Here is a 21986-nt window from a genome sequence, read left to right on the forward strand (position 1 = left end):
GTCTGTGTGCAGACACAGTAAGCATCTATTAAAGTAGGCATCTATTAAAGTAGGCATCTTTAGACATAAGTAGGCATCTATAAAAGCTGTGGTACCTGTGAATATTGCCGACCCAGCTTTATCAGGCTGAAAAAAAAATTACAATGATGGGATGATATAATTGCTTCATATTTCTCTTAAAAAATCTGCACGAGCTCACTAAACAACATATGTCTAGGGGTAAAAAAAGAAATAAAAGTAATAGGAATATGTTTTCTTTCACCTCAAATCCTTTGCGCGCTCCAGCACAAATATTAGTCCCTCCACTAGCTCTGGTAGGCAAATAATTCACAAGATTTTTTCGTATGTTGTCACTGACGATCTGTTGCAATTGAGTCTGAACGGTGGCAGAGCTATGAAATGTTACAATTCCAGCCCAGGAACCAAGTTCAATAATTTGTAGGAGGAACACTTCTGCAGCTTGCCGGAGACGACCAATGCGGTCATACTGTATAGAAAGAAAAAGGTATGCAAGATGAGGAAGAAGGACAAAGTTGTCAGTTGTCAATACTGCCTGAACAATCATTTCAAATGCCTTTCTTTTGACCAAATCAATTTAAAAGCAGAAATAGTTGGCCTTCATCCAACCCTGATTTCAAAAGTTCCAACAACTTGTTCAAAATCTGTAACTAAACATTTATGCTATTTGGGAGAAACTGCCTTCTCTAGCTTCCCAGTGGTTTTTTCTTTTTCTATTTTAAAATGAATTGGTCAACTGATGATTAGCTGGATGAGAAAGTATGAAACTCTGAAATTAAGTATTGCTTTCCTAGTTTAAGGCAAAGAAGGACTTGGACTTTCTATAGGTAGTCCTCGACTAACAACATTTCCTTCAATGACTGTTCAAAGTTACAACGGCATTGAAAAATGGGACTTATGACCATTTTTCAGAGTTACAACCTTTGCAGCATCCCCTTGATCATGTGATCTTCTTTTGCGACCTTCTAACAAGCAAAGTCAATGGGGAAGCCAGATTACTTAACAGTTGGGTTACTAACTTTTCTCCTGGCAGTGATTCACTTAACAAGAAAGTGGCAAGAAAGGTCGTAAAATGGGACAAAACTCAACAAATGTCTCATTTAGCAACAGAGATTTTGGGCTCAATTTTAATCGTAAGTCAAGGACTTCCTGTACTTCTCTGACCTATATCACAGGGAATTCCCTTTTCAGTCATTGTTGTTTCTAGGGAAGCCTGGCTCTTCACTTTCTTTCCTCAAATAATCTTCTTAAGGTAGTTTCCAGTGTCCACATTGATTCCCGACATCTAAACGTCTTTCTTAAACCATCACTCCAAAAATCTTTATCCAGCAGCAAAAAATGGTGCCAAAAGTTTTAAAAACTTAATGTATTGCTGCCTTAATGATCGAGTGGTCAAACTGTTGATGGCTGACCCAGAGTTACCTTTGAATATGTAGTTGGACAATAGTACAATAAGAAAGAAGAAGAAGAAAATGCAGCGATAGAGTAATCCCAGAGAACTGCATGTGCCAGTTGAAGGAGGCTTTTCAAACAGTGAATGATGTTTGTGAAGATGAACTTTCACTTGGGGAATGACCAATCATTGAAATGTTGCAAAGTTCCATGTTCCATACTGTTTTATGGACAGCAACACATCACAAACCCTTTCCAACTGGACACTAAGTGGATGCTGTGGGGCTTTTAGGGTAGCCAGTTCAGGACAGAAAGAGGGCACGACAAATCAGATGTGTGGATACAGCATGAACATCTTCCCCGCTCTCCAACTGTCTTACAAAACCCTGTATAACATCTTGGATCATATCTATCCTCTTGGATTACTTTCCCTTTTTTCACAACAATTAAGCAACTATAATTTACTACAGTTTCATAAACACTAATGTTTATGAAAAGAAGCGTATATGAATTAGAATTAAATGATATGAATTAAATATCAGTAATTAATTAACAGCTAACCCAGCATTCCTATAAAAAATCATTTTGAAGTTTTTTGTTAAAAGAATTTTCTAACACAACACTTACATCTGCCATACTTCCAGAGACATCAAGCACTAAACAGACAACTCTATCACGTGTTTGCATCAAGGTGAAAATGGGGTCAGGTGGAGGAGTATTTATTATAGATGAGGAGGCGAAGTCAGTGGAATTCATAATTACTTCCCACGTACTTTTGTAGTTGCAGAATTTGTTTTGCAGATTTGGTGCTTCAATATTATGATTGCTTTTATCACAGAACATAGCCACCTAAAAATATAAAAATAAGAATTCATCAGGACAATTCAGGACAAATATAGGATCAACTTAAATGCTTTACATTAGTTGTTCTTACAGAAGGTAAACTTTGCATATACATTATAGACACTGGAGTGCTTTGGGATATATCTGCTACAAATTGACATCCCGGTTCATACATCTGAGTGTCTTCCAGGAATATGCAATCTCTGTGATTTCCTGGTCCAGTTGGAAATATGTAAATACCAGTGACACCAGCTGAACATCTAAATGACATAATAAAAATATACGTAATTTACAAATGAAAAATGATAACATCAATATAAAAAGAGAAATTTTGTTTCAAGTTGAGCTTGACTTCTGATAACTTTTGGGGTACATTCAATTCATTTTATTTGCAAGAATACTCAAGTGGTTTTCGGTTGCTTTGTTCCAGAAAGTTTTTCAATTTCCCAGCTTAGCCTAAAGCTCGAGTGATTCTTGGTCTCCCTTCCAAGTCAGGAGATATTTTGCAAGGTTGAACTTTGAAAAAGAGTATTAACAATACTCTTGAACGTTGATATTGGAGGGACTTCTAGAGACTTCTAGGGAAGAAATGGGGAACTGAAGATGGACTCAAGAAAAATAGAGCTGGCCACCATAGCGGAATAAAGATCTGTGAATAGACTAACTCTGAGAGAGTTCACCCACCAATGGTCTTCCCAAGATGAGGATCCTTGGAGGAGTTCTGGGAGAAGAGGGGTTAGCCATCTTGCTCAAATGACAGTGGACTAAGTTTGCATCCTTCCTTTTCTAATCTCGTTTGGAAATTACTTGTTAACAGCATTTCAGCTATTAGGAAGCTTGGGATTCACTTGTTTTACAGCACCAGGTAAATTTCCTTCAATCCTTAGTGACTGAAAATCTTTAAACTACAAGTTTAAGAACGAAAAAAAAAGGGCTTTTTTTTGAAGAAACAGCAAAACAAATGGACTAAGAGCCCAGATAATTTTGAAATATGTTTTTTGAATTAATTATAAACAAAACTTCCCATGATATGGAAAAAGATGTCACACTGGATATACAAAAGAAACCATTGGCTTGATAGCTTAATAATTGAAAGGGATATACAATTAACAAACCAAGAGAGTGACAATAATTATTATTTGGATAATAATTGTATCCTTGATCAAGAGGCAAGTAGATAGAAAATTTTCTGTGCTCAACCCAGAAAAGACCGAGTGGCTGTTGTGTTTTCCTCCCAAAAATTCGGCCACTAATCCAACACTCAGGCTGGGGGGTCAAATTCTACACCCCTCAGAGAGGGTTCGCAACTTGGGAGTCCTCCTGGATTCACAGCTGTCATTCGACCATCATATAGCGGCTGTGACCAGGGGGGCATTCGCCCAGGTACGCCTGGTGCGCCAGTTGCGACCCTACCTGAACCGGGAGGCCCTCACAACAGTCACTCGGGCCCTCGTGATTTCTAGGCTGGAATACTGCAATGTGCTCTACATGGGGCTGCCCTTGAAGAGCATCCGGCGACTTCAGCTAGTGCAGAACGCAGCCGCGCGAGTGATTGCGGGTGCACCCCGATTCACCCGCATTACACCTATCCTCCGCGAGCTGCGCTGGCTACCTGTCGATCTCCGGATGCGCTTCAAGGTGCTATTGACCACCCATAAAGCCCTACATGGCAGTGGATCTGGATACTTGAGAGACCGCCTTCTGCCAATTACCTCCCTACGGCCTATAAGATCTCATAGGTTAGGCCTCCTCCGCATCCCATCGGCCAGCCAATGTCGGCTGGCAACCACAAGGAGGAGGGCCTTCTCAGTAGCGGCCCCGACCCTTTGGAACGAGCTCCCCGTAGAGATTCGTACCCTCTCCACCGTCCAGGCCTTCCGCACAGCCTTGAAGAACTGGCTCGCCCGTCAGGCCTGGGGATAAGGACCATTACCCCGCCCGAATGTTGTATGCATGTTGCGTATTATTTTTATTATGTGTTGTTGTCTTAGTATTGTATTGTATTGTATTCCCCTCTCCCTGGTTTCTGTGAGCCGCCCTGAGTCCCCTCAGGGAAAAGGGCGGCCTACAAATAAAATCAATTCCAATTCCAATTCCAATGAAGTACTAAAGTCTAGTCACTGTAGCATATTAGGTTAATTTAAGTCTAGGAAGATACCTTGTTGCCTCAACTTTCTTTTCCTTAGTAACGTAAAACGGAGCATCATAATTATATTCATCAAAGACACCCCATCTGAGATGAGCCCACTCATGGACAAAGACCCTACCTGTAAGGAAAAGGTAAAACAACTGAATTGTAACACAATAATTTAAGTTTGCAATAGTCAGTAAAAAGTTGTTGTTATGTCTGTGTGTTTCAATGCTGTTGGAACTGTGGACATGTCATTATTAGTGGGTATTTAATTGTGATCCCACGAAGAAAGTTTTTGGAAGGGAAGCTGAACTTAAGTCTATGTGCAACTCCAAATTCATTAAGTATAGCATAGATGACGCTGCACAAAATTGCAAGTGCCTTTTCTATCCTATTGCTAAACACGCAAGTACCCAGCCATGTTTTGAATCTGGCCATCTGAATAGACCAGAGGTGGTATTCAGCCAATTCTGACCTGTTCTGGAGAACCAGTAGCGGAAATTTTGAGTAGTTCGGAGAACCGGCAAATAGCTGGCCCCACCCCTGCTGCCTCCTAGCCTCCCAGCTGATTTTCTTTGACCTGAGTGACGTTGAGTTGGCCATGCCCACCCTGTCACATGACCACTGAGCCATGTCTACCCAGATGGTCACTAGGGAATTTGAAAACCATCACTGATCAAGACCCTAATGGCATTCTTTCTTATTATAGACCACCTTGTAGGCTGGCATTGAGTTGCAAACTTTCTATAAATATAGAGTTTAGATTCATAACCTCTGTGAATGCCACAGTTGCAGTATCTTAAAATCGTACATTTGGAAGAGTCTTTTTAGGCTATGAACCCATTTGCTCAGCATAGGTAAAGTGTTATTACATTTTTTTTTAATAATTAGTCCAAATCTATCTTTCTATAACTTAAATCTTTTGTTGCCCTGAACAGGAGAACGGAGCTGGAAAGCAGGTTAGTGGGGTGGGGAGGGAATGAGATTTTGCAGTAACCTTCCCCCAGGAGTGGGGAAGGAATGGGGAGTTTGCAGTATCCTTCCCCTGCCATACCCACAAAGCCACGCCCACAAAGTCACACCCACAAAGCCTTGCCCACAGAACTGGTAGTAATTTTTTTTGAATCCCACCACTCAAATAGACCCAGAGTATGATAGTTTCAAGCTGGAGACTGTATTGTTCATTCTAAAATGCAGACTTTGTTAAACTTTTGCCTGAGTTTTGACCCTTTAAAAATAAGCAACCAAGGGAGATTAGACATTTATATTTTCATGAACTTTCTTATTTTGTTGGTTATTGTTCAGTCCCTGCCTATTGAAGGTTTCATTAGTGAGAACGAAAAAAAACCCCAATTAATTATATTACCTCGAGAGCCATAAACATCATGCAAATTATCATTTGTCAGAAATGTTGGTGTGAAATGAATGTATCTTCCTGGTATCCCACAACCTCCAAACTGCAGGGTGTAAGGATCATCTCCAGACTTCAAATGAGGATCAGCTACTATGATGTCGGCCTAAAAATAATAATAGGCATATTTTAAAGATCAATGAATAAAAAGTAGCTAATCGTTTGCTAATACAAAATTATCCCTGGTTGGAAACTGCCTCTTAGAAATTCATTATATATTTTATTTATTTATTGCATTACATTATTCAGTATTCTTTAACCCTGAAATTCCCTATAATGAATATATCCTTTTTGTACTTAATTGACAAGATATTGCACATAGGCATGGAAGCAGTCAAACTTAGCTCTCTCTGAAATTTGAATCACCATAATAATGAAAGGTTTGGCTGTTATTCATATGATTTACTCAGATTAAGTGTGTGTATATAATTCATTTAAATACATAGCAGAGATGTACTAATGGAGGAACTAGTGTCCTCCATAATTCCTTTCAGCCACAATTAGCAGGAGAAATATTTAGGGATGTCAACAGTTATTCTTCAACAATATCAGCAACACCTTTATAATACCAAGTCATTTTGTTAGACTGTAGAAAAGACTCTTCACATTAAAAGAAGAAACTAATTATTGTAAAACAGTAAATTAGTGGAGTATTATTTAGCAGACTTGAAAAAGATGGAGTAAAATTTTCACCTAGATATCATCCCCTCCTGAAAATAATAGGCAAAATCTGTTGCAGCCGAAATGGTTCAGTTAAATCAGATACATTTATGTTAATTTCACCTTAATAATGTCATTGTAGAAGTAAAACAAATTATATTATCTGTGTTGGTTTCTATAATGTTGTCAGTACATAAAGGGTGAAAATTACATCATTGCCTTAATTACATTGTTATATAAGTGATATAGACTCAAAGACTTGGATTTTGCAGATCTCTGGGAATAATGTATATATCTTCCCCCCAATAGTGTGTTAAATTAAGTTTTAGTGTATAAAGGTTAGGAATTATTTGTTCTCACCAATGGGCATAAAGCTCACAAGCAGGCACTTGAAGTTAATAACTTTGCTGTCATTGTTTCCCTGCAAAGATTATAGGACACATCAGGGGTGGGTTCCGGCAGCCATTACTGCCGGTTCGTCAGAGGTGTGCCGCCTGTGCACATGCATGCACAGTACCGCTAAAATTGCTCTGCGCATATGCAAAAGCAAAAAACAAGATGGTGGCTCCTACAGCGCCACCGGGAGAACTGGTTCAGGGGCGTGGCAGACCTGGGTCTCTGCCAGTTCCAGCAACCCAGGCCGCCAAGTTCCGAGCTGGTAGGAACCCATCTCTGGGACACATGTGTCCAAACTTTGGTTTGTCTGGGCCACATTGAGTGAAGAGGAATTGTCTTAGGATGCATATAAAATATAGCTAATATCCTTAAAGTATATAAGTAACGAACCTCCTTTATTTGAAGGGGATGTCTTGTGGAGCTGCATTACTACCTTCCCAGGGCTGGGCATGATTCGGAAAGTGCAGGCTGTGGGTTGGACACAGAGCCTGGCATACAGGAAAGCCTTGAAGGAGAGGGATAAGAGCTTCTGGCAAGGCAACAGTCAGATAAGTGCCACTTGAGCCCAATCCAGGCCAAGAAAATAATTTGAAAAAAATGTATCAGACACACCCTTTCCTAGTTCACATGAAAATAATGTGAGGGTAGCAGAAAGTGCATTCAGACTTGCAAGATTCTGTTACTGTAGGTGTTAGAATAAAACTAGTCAAGACCAGTGGTGGGATTCAGTCAGTTCGCACCTATTCGGGAGAACTAGTTCTTAACTTTCTAAGCAGTTCGGAGAACCGGTTGTTGGAAGAAATCTCATTTTGTTTTTTTCCACTTTTCAGGACTAATCCTGTAAGAAAGGCAGGAAGGAAACATTCTGGTGTTGTTTCTAGCCTAATCTTTATTTCCTTGCTTACAGAAACTGCCTCTCTGGTTAACCCCTTATTACACTGTAACAGCTAAGGCAAAGCACCCATTGACCTGAGCGACGTTGAGTTGGCCATGCCCACCCTGTCATATGACCACTGAGCCATGCCTACCCAGATGGTCACTAGGGAAGAGAACCGATCGTTAAATTATTTGAAACCCACCACTGATCAAGACCAAATGGCATTCTTTCTTATTATAGACCACCTTGTAGGTTGGCATTGAGTTGCAAACTTTCTGTAAATATAGAATTTAGATTCATAACCTCTGTGAATGCCACAGTTGCAGTATCTTAAAATCGTACATTTGGAAGAGTCTTTTTAGGCTATGAACCCATTTGCTCAGCATAGGTAAAGTGTTATTACATTTTTTTTAAATAATTAGTCCAAATCTATCTTTCTATAACTTAAATCTATTATTCTCTCTGGAATAAGAGAGTGAGTGAAAAGCTCTTTACCTTCTAAATCTGTCAACTTTTTAGTATTTGTTTTAATATTAAAACAAAAAAATTTTTTTTGCTGGAGATTAAACATATTCACCTCTTTCAGACTCCCTTAGTAGGATTCTTAAAAGGCAAATGCTCTTCCAAAGCGACTGCAATTGGAGAAGGCAATTGAGTTATAAGGACAAAATCAGAGACCTGTGGTTATATTATATGTAGTTTCTGTCTCTTAAAATATCACATATTTTTGAAGAATATTCTCCACTTACTTTTTCGTAGGATTCTCTTATTACTCTTTCATATTCTGTTTTTTTTTGCCATGTCAATGGAATTATAATTTTTACAGACTTAAAGTAAAATCTTCGTTCCGTAGCATTGATGAGATAATTGGATGCTTCTTTAACCATATTCTAATAGGAACACAAAATACAAATATATTTACTTTGTTGTGGAGCTGTCAATAGTTACTGCCTAGGGTTCTGTACATTGCATTTATTTCATTCTACTTAGAACTCTCATGTGACCTGATATTTATTTTGGGGTTTCACAGGCAGTCTCAAAAAATCTGAAAGATCAGATGATTCTACTTATACCTCGACTTCCCACAATCTGAAAATCACAAATTATGTTCTTGCATTTTTTTTCTGTCCTTTCTTGACATTCAGGAAATAATCTCATCCGCTATATAGTGTAGTATAGTCTTTATTGTCATTGTACAAAATAAATACAACAAATGTGGTTATTGAGAAATTATAAAAAAAAATTAAATGTTTTACCTTTAAATGTCAATAAGTTCCATTAAAAATAAAACCATGAAATAATTATGTATTCCTAAACTGTGAAATCATCTTGCTAAAGCTCACAATCTTAATATATCACTATTCTTCCATCTTTATTTGTATGAATTTTCCTCACTTTTTATCTCTTTCTGATGTAGTGAATTTTAATTCCCACAATCTCAGTGAACAGGTTCATTGGCTATCTATATATGTAAAAATGTCTCTCTGTGTGTGTTTTCCAGCATAACTCTGGAACGCCTCGAGCAATTTCAACCAAACTTGATACACAGATTACTTACTCTCTGGAAACAAATACTGGGGGAGGGGGGTAAGATACCCCTAACACCTCTCAGGGTGTCTGTTCTGTTAAGATACAGCCTGTTGTACCTTAAAATGGCTTCTACTGTACAGCGCTGTGGAATTGCCATGGTAATGGCTTCATAGTACTCCACAGGGGCTCCCTCTGGTAAGGGGGAAAATCCAACATAAGAAATTACGTTTGGCCCAGACATAATCAACAAGGGCATGTATTGCGGACAAGAAGCCACTTCTAAATCAAGATCAGAAAAAAGCATACCAAATGATCATGGATCAGCTAGTGAAACAACAAGGTGGTATCATTTTTCTTGACCCTTCTGGGTGCACAGGGAAAACATTTTTAACTAATGTAATTGTCGCTGAAATCAGGGCTCAGGGAGAAATTGCTCTTGGCATCGCCTCTTCAGGAATTGCAGCGACATTAATGGAAGGAGGTTTGGGATAAATAAATACCTGGACAGCACTGGATTATCAACTAGTATTAATTAAAAATGGTAGGACTTGTAAATTCAAAAACATCAGGCTGGGGAAAGCCAACACTAATATGATACATTGTGCCAGAGATCAAATTATTACAATTATATGAAATGAAGGAGGATTGCTTCATCTCTCCTTCAAAGAGGTAAAGGAGGGTGAGTAGTTAACAATTAGCCTCCTCTGAACGTGGAATGCTTTTAAAATGGAACACAAAGTCCATATGATAAAGGGAGCAGTTTAGGGCTGAGCAATCGAGTTGGTTCAAACGTTTATGAATTTCTTTGGAGTTTCATATGCATGAATGAACACTCAGTCGGCTGACTGTCAGAAAAGGATCTTTTCTTATCAAATTGGTCTTGAATTGCCCAGCCTCTTGACACAGGGAGCTGTCAGCTGTAAAACACACACACACACACACACACACACACACACACACACACACACACACACATATATACTGGAACGTACCTCATTATTTACAAAACACAAATAGATTTTAGCACTATATATCTAACAGAATTCTTAATGTATTACAAAGTTAATATGTTCAGAAATGTCTAATTATCATACCTGTATGTTGGTAATAATTTTGGCATCTTCCGGTATCGTTGGATTAATAGCAATAACAATGTTTTCAAAGCCATTATTGTTGAGGTTGATCATGGTACCCATTACTCCATGTAGTAGCATCATTATCACCAAAATGTCCTGACTGAGTGCCATCTTTGCTGGCACTTCTTTCCTCACCCTGGTTGACGGAAAGGATGGCGCAGAAGTATTGCACACACACATATTTATACATGCAGTCAACTCCTGAATATTTTATTGCGGGACTTTGTTCTGATGAAGTGATTCAGCTTTGGATTATTCTTTGTATTCTCTTAGTTACATATCAACAATTTAATAAGAATTGAAGTTCCTCATTCTGATCCTAATTCATTGTGAACATGCCTAATGAACTTATAGAATATACTTTTGTTCTATAAACATTGCAAACTAAATAAACCTTACATAATATTAATCTTATACGGAAGATGTTTTAAAATGAATTACTTAATTTTTTCCCTGAAGTCAGTATTTGGATAAATCATATGATGTTCTATTATTTACATTTCTATAAAAATTTATTGGGAATGGCTTACTTAAAGTTGTCCTGTGACAATGTAAAGATTATATTAAAAGTGAAAACTGAAAAAAGAGTAGAAGGTTCAGGGGGGAAAGGAAAAAGAGAAATAGAAATAGAAAAGAAAGTAAGAAAATAATAAATAAATATATTAAAAAGTGACTGTCCTCCTCAAAACAATTATAAACCTTTCATTTTCTCTTATATACAAGTGATTTATTGTTGTCATATTGCATCTATTGTCCATAAACCTTTTAGGCTTAATATTTAGTCCAGATCAGAAAAGTGCATTAAGAGTTACAAAGATAACAACATATCTATTTTAACTTTGATCAATTGAACCATCTTTATATTCCTTCCTTTTATGGTTAACAATTTGATCTTTAGACCCTTCAAATAAAGTCCCAGAAAACATTTTTTTTCTGTCCCTTTTCATACAATTCTTCAAACGTTTAACAAGTTTTTTTTGTAAATCCAATTTAGGAAAATTATCCAGGTCACACTCTTGATTTACTATTTGTATATTCCTTTAAATTACTAACACATTGCCCATTTCCTTTGTATCCAACAAAGCATATTTTTACGTATTATTCCTGTAACCTGTTATTTTTAAATTACTTCAAGATCAGTCTCAATCTTGACAGGTAATACTTATTTCTCTTTCATAACACCTTTAAAACATTACTTATAGAAATAGGCACCCTTAAAATTAACTTTCAAGTCCATTGTTCAAAAATATATTTCAATATACCCAATGTTAAAAATATTTTAATTCATTCTGTATTAGTATCATCCAATTAAGTCAAAATTTTAAAAATAGAAGTAAAAAAAAACATTTTCCCATGAGAAGGGTTTTTATAATTAATTCCAAAATCTTAGATCTTAGTAGAAGAATGTGAGTTCAAGTCTTACCTTAGCCATGAAAGCTAGCTGGATAACTTTGGGCAAGTCATTTTGTCTCATGTGCTGCAAGAAATAGGCACATTTTTGCTTTCCTAACTGTTATCGCCTAATCTGTTGTACTGTTGCCTAATCGGTGCTGCTTCCAAGACAAATTTGCCTTTTGTCCTCTATCAATACTCACATCATTTACTTTACACAGCCATATTTCAGCCTTGTTGATTCCATGTGAGCTAGTAAGAAATGTAAATGTGTGTGACTTTTTTATCCTTTACCTGTGTTTTACCTTTAAAAAAAAAATCCTAAATAGGTCATGTGAACACATTTACTGGGTTTCAAAGTTATTGTGTTTCATCTTTGTCCGTTAACATGGCATTTGGTAATGGTGAAAAGGGAGGAGAAAAAACAATATTTGATTAATCCTCCATGGACAGGAATAGTCTATCTGAAACATAGAAAATGTTTCCAGCCCTTGGCATTGAACTCATCAAATTTGCAGGCAACACAAAGCTGGAGGGAATAACACTAACACTTTAGAGGATAGACTCTAGATTTAGGAGGACCTTGACAGGCTCGAACACTGGGCCCTATCCAACAAAATGCAATTCAGTGATGAGAAAACGGGTAAGAAAAAACAAAAGCACAGATATACAATAGGTGGTACATGGCTCAATAGTAGAAATTGTGAGAGAGATCTAGGGGTCCTAGTAGACCACCACTTAAGTATGAGCCAGCAATGTGGTGCAGCTGCCAAAAAGGCCAATGTAGTCCTAGATTGCATGAACAGAGAGATAGTTTCAAGAATAAATGAAGTGATAGTACCGCTTTATACTGCATTGGTGAGACAACAATTAAAATACTGAATCCAATTCTGGTCACTACAATACAAAAAAAAGAGGGAGAGAGCACAACAGAGAAGAGCTACAAAGATGATAAGGGGTCTTAAGGCTAAACCATATAATGAATGATTGAAGGAACTAGGTATGCCTAATCTAACAAAGAGAAGAACTGAAGTTTGAAGTTTTATTTTATTTATATGCCGCCCTATTCCCTATAGGGACTCAGGGCGGCGAACAACTCAAACGGGAAAGGGAACATACAAATACAAAACAGGCATTTAAAATAAATGTCGAGAGGGGAAGGGAGCTCATCAACCCCAGGCCTGCCGACACAGCCAGGTTTTAACAGCTTTTCGGAAGGCCAGGAGAGAGGTGAGGGTCTGAATCTCCGCGGGGAGTTCGTTCCAAAGGGCCGGAGCTGCAACAGAGAAGGCCCTCCCCCGGGCGATCTAATGGGTCTTTGGGAGGTAATTGGCAGCAGGGGTGAGATGATAATTGTCTTCCAGTACTTGGGGAGCTGTCACAGAGAAGAGAGTTAATTTATTTTCCAAATAACCTGAGGGCAGGACAAGAAGTAACAGGTAGAAGAACATTAAAAAGAGATCCAACTAAAACTAAGGGGAAATTTCCTGAAAGTGAGAACTTTATTTTCCAAAGCACCTGAGGGCAGGTGGAAGAACATTAAAAAGAGATCCAACTAGAACTAAGGGGAAATTTCCTGAAAGTGAGAACAATTAATCAGTGGAACGGCTTGCCTCTGGAAGTTGTGGATGCTCCATAACTGGAAGTTTTCAAGAAGAGGTTGGACAGCCATTTATCCAGAATTGTATTAGATCTCCTGCCATGGGAAGGAAGGTGGGCAAAAGACCGCCAAGGTTCTTTACAACCATATTATTCTATATTTTAAGAACAGCTGCCTGCAAATCTGATTTAAGAGATAGTCCTGACCCAAGTTTAACTGTTGGGAGTAACCATCTGATTTCCTATCCTGAAATACTATTCCTGTGTTTTCTTCTTGTGTAGAAAACCTGAGCTTTCTTTTTTAATGGGTTGATGGATTACCTAATAAAGCTTGATTGGGCTCTCTGAACTCCAGACTGAATCTTGACTTCTCTTCCACGTGTCCCGTGCTAAATGAAACTTATCTTCAGAGACTCTAGTTCATGCTACTTTGCTTTTCTGCTTAGCTTAGTTTTGCTTATCTTCATGTGTCTGTTTGACATCTGAAACAATGCCCTGAAGTTACTGAAATAGGAAGCACTCCCATTTGGGACTTTGAAATTTGAGCTGTTATATGTAGTTCTGTGCATGGGTTCTTGCTTGTTTTGAGTACTTTATTACTCAATATTACTTTATTACTAGCATTACTGAACTTGTGATATCATGAAACGACTGTTGACTTACCTGAACGGTCCTTCTGTGTCACTCGGTCAGGGCATGGGCTCCCCATCCGAAAAGACTTGTGTCTGTTGTTACTACCACGTGGTCCGGCTCTTTGAAAAGGCACCCCTTGAGGATCTTTGAAGAAGCCCACCAGCAGAGCGAACGCAGTACCTTGGGAGTCAAACGGACCTTGGTTTGTGAGTGGCTGGTGTGAGCCCTCTGAAAGGGGGTGCAAAAACCACTGGAGAGGGCATGTGTGGAACCTGGACCATGGAACAATGTCTATGCACGAGACCATCTTCCCCAGCAGTTGGGATCCTATCCCAGCAGTTGGGATAGGACCGCGAAGGGAAGAGAATGCTGCAATTGCACTTGACTCACCAGGGTTTGAAGGCTTTAGTGCCTTTCCTGAGCTAGCAATACCATGCACCATTGGGAGTCGATGACGGTCCCAAGATGGAGGAGGAACGTGGTTGGGTGCAAATGGCTCTTCAGAAAATTCAGGATGAAGCCATGGAGCTGCAATGCTTCGATCATGGTCTGCACATCCTGCCTTGCCATATCTGGGGAAGATGATAGGATCAAGATATTGTCTAGGTTACAGTTGACTCTTATCGGGATTGACCGGGAGAGATGCCACTATCACCGCCAACAACTTTGTGAAGGTCCGCGGGGCCGATGAAAGGCCGAATGGGAGGGCACGGTATTGGAAATGGCACCCTGCAAATTGGAATTGCAAGAACCTTCGATGAGATGGGTATATCGGCACATGAAGGTATGCCTACTTGATGTCTACAGAAGTCAGTAGGTCACCTTGTCTGATGCAGGCCAAAATGCTCTTGAGCGACTGCATTTTGGACCTCTGGTATTTCAGGCAAAGATTGAGCCGTTTCAAATCTAGGATGGCCCGCCATCCGCCCAAGCTTTTGGGGACCAAGAAAAGGATAGAATAGAAACCTAGTTTCTCCTGTCCCTGAAGTACCCTTTCTATAGCATGTATAGAAATCAGTTATTCGATTTCGGAATCCATTAGGCACCTCTTTACCTGACACCTTGGTATGGGACACCTGATGAAATGTCTCGGGAGGATAGCGAGAAATTTCAGAGTGAGGCCCATCCTCACTTTCTGAAGGGCCCAAACGTCCGAGGTGGTTTCTGCCCATTGAGGGGCGAACAAAGTGAGACGCCTGCCAATAGGTCCCACCTCGTTTGAGTCACCAGTACCTGTGAAAGGACCGGCCCCACAAAATGGCCACTGGGCTTGCTGTTGCTGACCCTGTTGGAAGCCCCTGTCCCTAGGCCCGGAGCAATCCTGACCTCTGTCCAGAGTCTGAGGGAACGGCCTGGAATAGGGAGGGACATAGGGGGCAGTGGTGTACCTGGAGTCTCCAGCCCGAAAGGACTGACTTCTGTGATATGGTTGTTGCCTCCTGTCATCGAACCTAGCGGTTGTTGGAAGTACCTTGCATTTGTCCCTATTTTCGATCAAAATAGGATCCAACGCTGCTCCAAACAGAAGGTCCCCTTTGAAAGGGGTAGAGGCCAGGTACCATTTGGAACATAAATCAGCTTGCCAATGGCGAAGCCAGAGGAGTCTGTGGGGTGCCACGTTGAAAGCTACCACATGAGACACGAACTTGGTCGCATTGAGCGTAGCATCTGAAGAGAACTCCAGCGCTGCCACCAGCTTATTTACATCCTGGTGTAGGCGTAGGTCTTCGGGAGGAAGCCTAGACTGCAGCTGTTGCAACCAAACTAGTGAAGTTCTGTTAAGGAGCCCAGGCCGCCACCTGGTGTGTTTTGTAGATTACCAGTTCAGCCTTGCTGTCCTCGGCCTTAAGGCCTTCCGAAATCTCAGAAGGAATCAATGCCGGGGACGCCAATGCCGCTACTGGGGGATCCACAGTAGGGAACTGAAGGAGCTCATCCAGTTCAGGCATGGAAGCGTAAAGTTTCCTGTCCCCATTACTAGGAAGGGGAACAGCCGTAGGTTGGGACCACTGTTTCTGAATAATGTCCAGAAATAGTTTCGGGACAGGAATGGCATCCTGCTCCTGTACTTGCTCTGCGAAAAAATGGTCAGTGGAATCAAGTCCCACAGTCATACCATCTTGGTAGATGCCTTAGCCTTGTACAAAAGTGATTTGAATAAGGCGGGCCAAAATAGGCCGGAAAAGGCTGGTGTATCTTGCACTGGTCCATTATCATCCGACAATTCTAGGGCAGCAACGTCCTCCTCCTCCTCACCCAGGATAGAGCCTTCGCTGTAGGCCGAAGGTGGAGGCGAAGAAGGATCAGCCTGAGAGATGGAAGGGTCTCTGGCAAAGAAAGAGGGCGCTGGGCTCAGCACTGCAATTCCGCGTCCACCCTCTAGGAGATGCCTACAGAAATCGTATTATGCAGTTTTGGGGGCAGATCAAATTCGGGCCCATCCCTGGCCCAGAGGCCTGCTGCCGTGGGCATAAATGTGGCCACAGGCTCTGAGGGTGGGGGCATCTGGCACGTGGTCGGCCCCCGATAGATAAATCAGGGATAGACCAGGGCCCCAAATCCATTTCGTCTGCATCCCTCCCAGTGGTGTGGGGGGATCGTGGGACCAGCCCTGGATTCCCGCTGGAGGAATCAAGGGAGAGTGGCGCTCGGCCACTAAGGTAGGAGGTAACTTGGTGGTAGGCCCAGGGGCTACGGCCAAGAACTTGGCTTTCTCCTTGCGCCTGGCAGCACTATCCAAGGCTGCAGAGGGCATACGCGATTTATGCTTAGAGGCCCTAGTGGTGGTCCTACCCACCCTAGTGCTGGGCTCAGCAGCCTCAGAGTGCAGTGGAAGGGAGCTAGGAGATCCATTGCTGCCTCCAGATGATGATTGACCGGCCATAATAATCACGGGGGGGGGGAATGGGAGTGATTTGTAAAGGCTCAAGCACAATTGAAACCAGGGCAAACCTCTGCAAATTGGCGAGCAGACAGTGCTAAGCGATGGCGGCAAACCGACCTCTGTAGCAAGATGACTCACTCTGTCCTGAATTGGAAGTGAAAGCACAAGGCAAACTCCACTCCCTCTTGCTGTTGTTTCGGAGCGAAGCGCCAACGACTGAATTGGGCTGTTTGCAAATTTGCATTCAAAGATGCCACCGTCTTTCCCCACCCGGTGGAGGAGGTGGACGGGACGCCCGTTTCCCAATGGCGCAGTTAATTCATCCCAAACCGCGGCAAGTGTTTTAAGCACTGAGAAATGGTGTTCCCTGGCAAAGGATTGCGTCCGCGCCTGCTGGAGGCAGGACCACGCTGCCGCCTCAGCATAAGCAGAGGAAACAGAATGCAGTAACAGCAGGCTGCCGGGCCCCACGCCGACACGAGAGCCGCGAACTGACTCTCACCACAGCCACTGATCAGGACAGACAGTGGAGAACCGACTCTCTACTGATTTTCCCCGTCAAAGCTCTGGTGCGTAAAAAACTTAGGGGCGACTTTCCTGCGGCCGCTAGAGTCACAAGGAAAGGGCAATCTTATTATCAGGCAACACAAATGCTACAAACCTTAGTCAAACGAATCAAAAGGCAGAAATCCAAGTCAAATGAGCTAATTTGTCTATTATCCTAGAGGAGAGCATTTTTTTACGTCTCTTTAAGGCTGGACTGAGTTAAAAAACTGAACTAGCCCAGTCAGAGGAGGCGTGGTCAACAATTACGTAACTCAGTCTCAGTCTCTAGGTTAATGGACAAAGTTAACCCATGGTTGGATTCCCCAAGCAGTGCACAGGAGAAAGAATAATTTTGGAAAAATTGGGCAACTCGGAAATTACTATGCTGGATTGAAAATATGTTTTCATTTTCTGTCTGTAAACTAGCCCTTTACTGGCCTAATAAAAAATCTAATCATTTTCTGTACGGTTATAATTTAACAATGTGGGTTTTTTCCTATGTTATAAAAATAGGTTTCTATTTTGTTGTTGTGTTTGTGTTTTTTAGTTCTTTGTTGTCTTATTCTCTTTGTATATTAAAACAATAAGAAAATTAAAAATGAGGAAATAACGGGTTACAAATCAAATGAGGGAAGATGGATTGTGATTGTTTTTGAAATATGCAAAACAATTCTGAGCAAGCCCCATTTCTCAATTTGTGCCTCTGGTAAAATTTGTTTTTCTTTTCTTTAGTAGTCACACCCAAACCAAAAATAAACCATGGTATTTTGTCCAGAAATACAATAAGCTTTTAGTATGAAATATCAAATCCGCAATAATATAAGCTTCTTCATAGCATTAACTTCCAAATAATGTGGACTACTACAGAATCTCTCAACTAGCATGGACAAGTAGTTCTCTCAAATTCTGTCTCAGAGGTGGGTTCCTATCGGTTCAACCCGGTTCAGCCGAACCAGTAAAAATCGGGGCTGGCTCTCTGAACCGGTAGAATCAGCAGACTGGCTATGCCCCCGAATCGGTCCCCCGGTCACTGCTTGCTTACCCACCCACATCTGTTGGATGGCAAGCTGACCAGCTGGGCTTTCACAGCGCCACTGCAACCTGGGCAGGGATGCTCCCCTCCCAAAGCCCGTCCAGGTAGCTGGCCTGGAAGCGGTGCCGAAGGTGGGACGGGGAGGAGGCGGATGTTATGAGTTGCCCACTGGACAGCAGGCATAAATAGCTGGCCCAGGATGACTTGGCCTGCCCAGACAGCCTGTCCTGACCTCAAGTACTGCCACCGCTGTTGCCGCCACCACTGGGCCTCCAACCTTGTGCCACGGTACACTTTAGCTATTCTATGGAGCCAGGCAACTTTTACGAGGCAGACGCACGCCCCATGATGACCAGTGCCTTCCACTCGCACCCATAGCAGCAGTGCCTGTCGCTCCCTGCTTCTATGCACCTGCCCTCTGCCTTCGGAGGCAACGGAGACAAGTGCTCCTCTTGGTGGGGCGGCTGTGATCGCCCATTCTGGGCCCAAAGCTTCATGACCCCCCCACCCAGCCAAGTGCATTTGGCCCAGCAGGGTGGTGGTGGTGTCACAAGGCTTTGGGCCAGGAACGGGCAAGCATGAGGAGCACTTGCCTCTTCTAGTCCAACCCCCTGCTTAGGCAGGAAACTCTACACCACTTTAGACAAGTGGTTATCCAATCTCTTCTTAAAAACTTCCACTGTTGGAGCATTCACAACTTCTGGAGGCAAGTTGTTCCACTGATTAACCGTTCTAACTGTCAGGAAATTTCTCCTCAGTTCTAAGTTGCTTCTCTCCTTGATTAGTTTCCACCCATTGCTTCTTGTTCTACCCTCAGGTGCCTTGGAGAATAGTTTGACTCCCTCTTTTTTTGTGGCAGCCCCTGAGATATTGGAACACTGCTATCATGTCTCCCGTAGTCCTTCTTTCTATTAAACTAGACATACCCAGTTCCTGCAGCTGTTCTTCATATGTTTTAGTCTCCAGTCCCCTAATCATCTTTGTTGCTCTTCTCTTCACTCTTTCTAGAGTTTCAACATCTTTTTTTTACATCATAGTGACCAAACTGGATGCAGTATTCCAAGTGTGGCCTTACCCAGACATTATAAAGTGGTATTAAAACTTCATGTGATCTTGATTCAGATCCCTTTGGCCAATATCCTGAATCTCACGTAAGGCGTCTTGTTCAATTATCTAACATTGACTAACTTTTACTAGTGTAAAATTGGGCCAGCCTCAATAATAGTAACTTAGTAAATGCATACAACTCTAAATTTAGGTGTGCCATAAAGGAGGTTCAAGGCAAGAAAGATTTAAAAAAAAAAAAGGTTAATTGCAGGGTATAGGAGATTGAATCTTAGATTTGGGGAAGAGATAAAAAAGCTCTTAGTGTTTATGAAATCTATAGACTCCAGATTAAAGTTTAACTAAGTCAGTGCTAAAGGTTATGTAATGGGACAGGGCAAAGTATGGAGGAAAAAGAAAAAGAATCTTGGTGACAAGGAAGAAAGTTACCTCACAAATGAATATAAAATCCCCTCTTTGGGTGTGGTAGGGAGAGTGAGAAGGAAAGGATGTTTGAAACTATCAGGGCATGATGCTCTGCCTTCTATTGACAGAAAGACTATTCATGAGAAAGAAATGGAAAAGAGAAGGCAAGACGTTTCATCTGAAGAATATCAGAGCAATCCTGTCAAATGAGTCAATGTGGTGCATCATAGGGCCGAGGTGGCGCAGTGGTTAGGGTGCAGTACTGAAGGCCACTACAGCTGACTGTTATCTGCAGTCCAGCGGTTCTAATCTCACCGGCTCAAGGTTGACTCAGCCTTCCATCCTTCCGAGGTGGGTGAAATGAGGACCCAGACTATGGGGGCGATATGCTGACTCTGTAAACCGCTTAGAGAGGGCTGAAAGCCCTATGAAGCGGTATATAAGTCGAACTGCTATTGCTATTGCTATGAAGAACTGGGAGTTTCATTTCTGAGACAAGCTGAGAAGCAATTTGGAAAGCTAAATCGAGAGAACTGAAGATACTACATCGAGCAAGATTGAAGTGGATTGAAGACATGGCTCTAGAAGACAGAAGGGAACAGTCAACCAGAGGAAACATGGTGGAAACAATGACTGCATATTGAGGAGGTGGGGTGGGAGAGTAGGTTTAGTTTAGTTTAGTTTAGTTGAGGTTTAGGCCCAGGGCACCTGCGAGACCACCTACTGCCATCGGTAGCCTCCCATCGTCCAGTGCGATCCCACAGAGTTGGCCTCCTCAGGGTGCCGTTGGCCAGACAGTGTCGGCTAGTGACCCCCAGGGGGAGAGCCTTCTCTGTGGGAGCGCCTTCCCTCTGGAATGAACTGCCCCCGGAGCTTCGTATAATCCCCAACCTCCGATCCTTCCGACGCGCCCTAAAAAGTTGGCTTTTCCAGCAAGCCAGCCTGGCCTGAACAAAACAAAACAAATTATTGGTCATTGTTAATTTTAATTTTTTTTTTAAAAAATGCTATTGTTAATTCTTATTGGGTTTGTTCGGGTTATTCTATTTAATTTTTTTTTAACTTTTGTATTATGTGTTTCTTTTAACGTTGTACGCCGCCCTGAGTCCTTGGGAGAAGGGCGGCATATAAATCTAATAAACCTAAACCTAACCTAAACCTAGTCGGTTCCACCACAAAACTGCAGTAGACTAAAGCGCGCTCGACGAAAGCGCGTATGTGACGTCATCACAGCGCGATGAAAACATTGCGCTGTGAGCGGTAAATTTAAAATTAAAGCGAAAACCTTACCCTAACCCCCCCAAACCTAACCCTAAACCTAACCCTAAGCCTAACCCTTAACCTAACCCTAAACCTAACCCTTAACCTAACGCTAACCCTTAACCTAACCCTAAACCTAACCCTAACGCTTAACGTAACCCTAACCCTAACCCTAACCCTAACCCTAACCCTTACCTTTATGTGAATAGGCTTGCTTTAATTTAATTTTAATTTTAATTTAATTTATTTTTAATTTTATTTGTCGCGCTGCTGATGTCACGTACGTGCTTTAGTCGGGCGCGCTTTAGTCGACCGCGGTTTTGACGGGTCACGACCTAGTCAATAGCTTAGATTATTTCTATACTTGATTTGTATGCCACCTTTATTAGCCGTCTTTCATGCCTGCAGCAGAACTACAGGTAATCCTCAACTTATGACCACAGTTGAGCCAACATCTATGTTACCAAGTGAGAAATTTGTTATGTGAGTTTTGCCCCATTTTACGACTTTTCTTGCCACATTTGTTGAGTGAATCACTGCAGTTGTTAAATTAGTAACATGGTTAAGTTAATCTGATTTGCCCATTAACTTTGCTTGTCAGGTTGGAAAAGGTGATCACATGACCCCAGGACACTGCAATTATCATAAATGTGAGTAGTTGTCAAGCATCCAAATGTAAATCACATGACCATGGAGATGCTCATTTCAGTGCCATTGTAACTTTAAACCGTCACTAAGCGAGCTGTTGTAAGTCCAGGACTACCTGTAGAACTCA

General features: G+C 41.5%; 1 protein-coding gene across 4 annotated transcripts in view; it reads right to left on the minus strand.

Moving 5' to 3' along the window:
- Window positions 1–21986, minus strand: part of LOC116509025 (calcium-activated chloride channel regulator 1-like) — a 39225-nt gene that overhangs the window by 13864 nt on the left and 3375 nt on the right. The window contains exons 2-10 of one of the 4 annotated variants that reach the window (XM_032217905.1): window positions 14409–14590; window positions 14049–14198; window positions 10353–10530; window positions 8478–8618; window positions 5751–5901; window positions 4412–4520; window positions 2345–2513; window positions 2038–2259; window positions 263–487 (exon numbers count right to left, since the gene is read on the minus strand). In XM_032217905.1, coding sequence (XP_032073796.1) covers window positions 263–487; window positions 2038–2259; window positions 2345–2513; window positions 4412–4520; window positions 5751–5901; window positions 8478–8618; window positions 10353–10505 — 1170 coding nt within the window. In that variant the 5' untranslated portion in view covers window positions 10506–10530; window positions 14049–14198; window positions 14409–14590. Of the gene's footprint in view, window positions 1–262; window positions 488–2037; window positions 2260–2344; window positions 2514–4411; window positions 4521–5750; window positions 5902–8477; window positions 8619–10352; window positions 10531–11817; window positions 12039–13706; window positions 13826–14048; window positions 14199–14408; window positions 14591–21986 lie in introns of those variants that run through there. The other 3 variants (XM_032217903.1, XM_032217906.1, XM_032217904.1) reach the window with 3 other exon arrangements.

Source organism: Thamnophis elegans, chromosome 5 (genome assembly GCF_009769535.1).
Source record: "Thamnophis elegans isolate rThaEle1 chromosome 5, rThaEle1.pri, whole genome shotgun sequence".
Taxonomy (NCBI): Eukaryota; Metazoa; Chordata; class Lepidosauria; order Squamata; family Colubridae; genus Thamnophis; species Thamnophis elegans.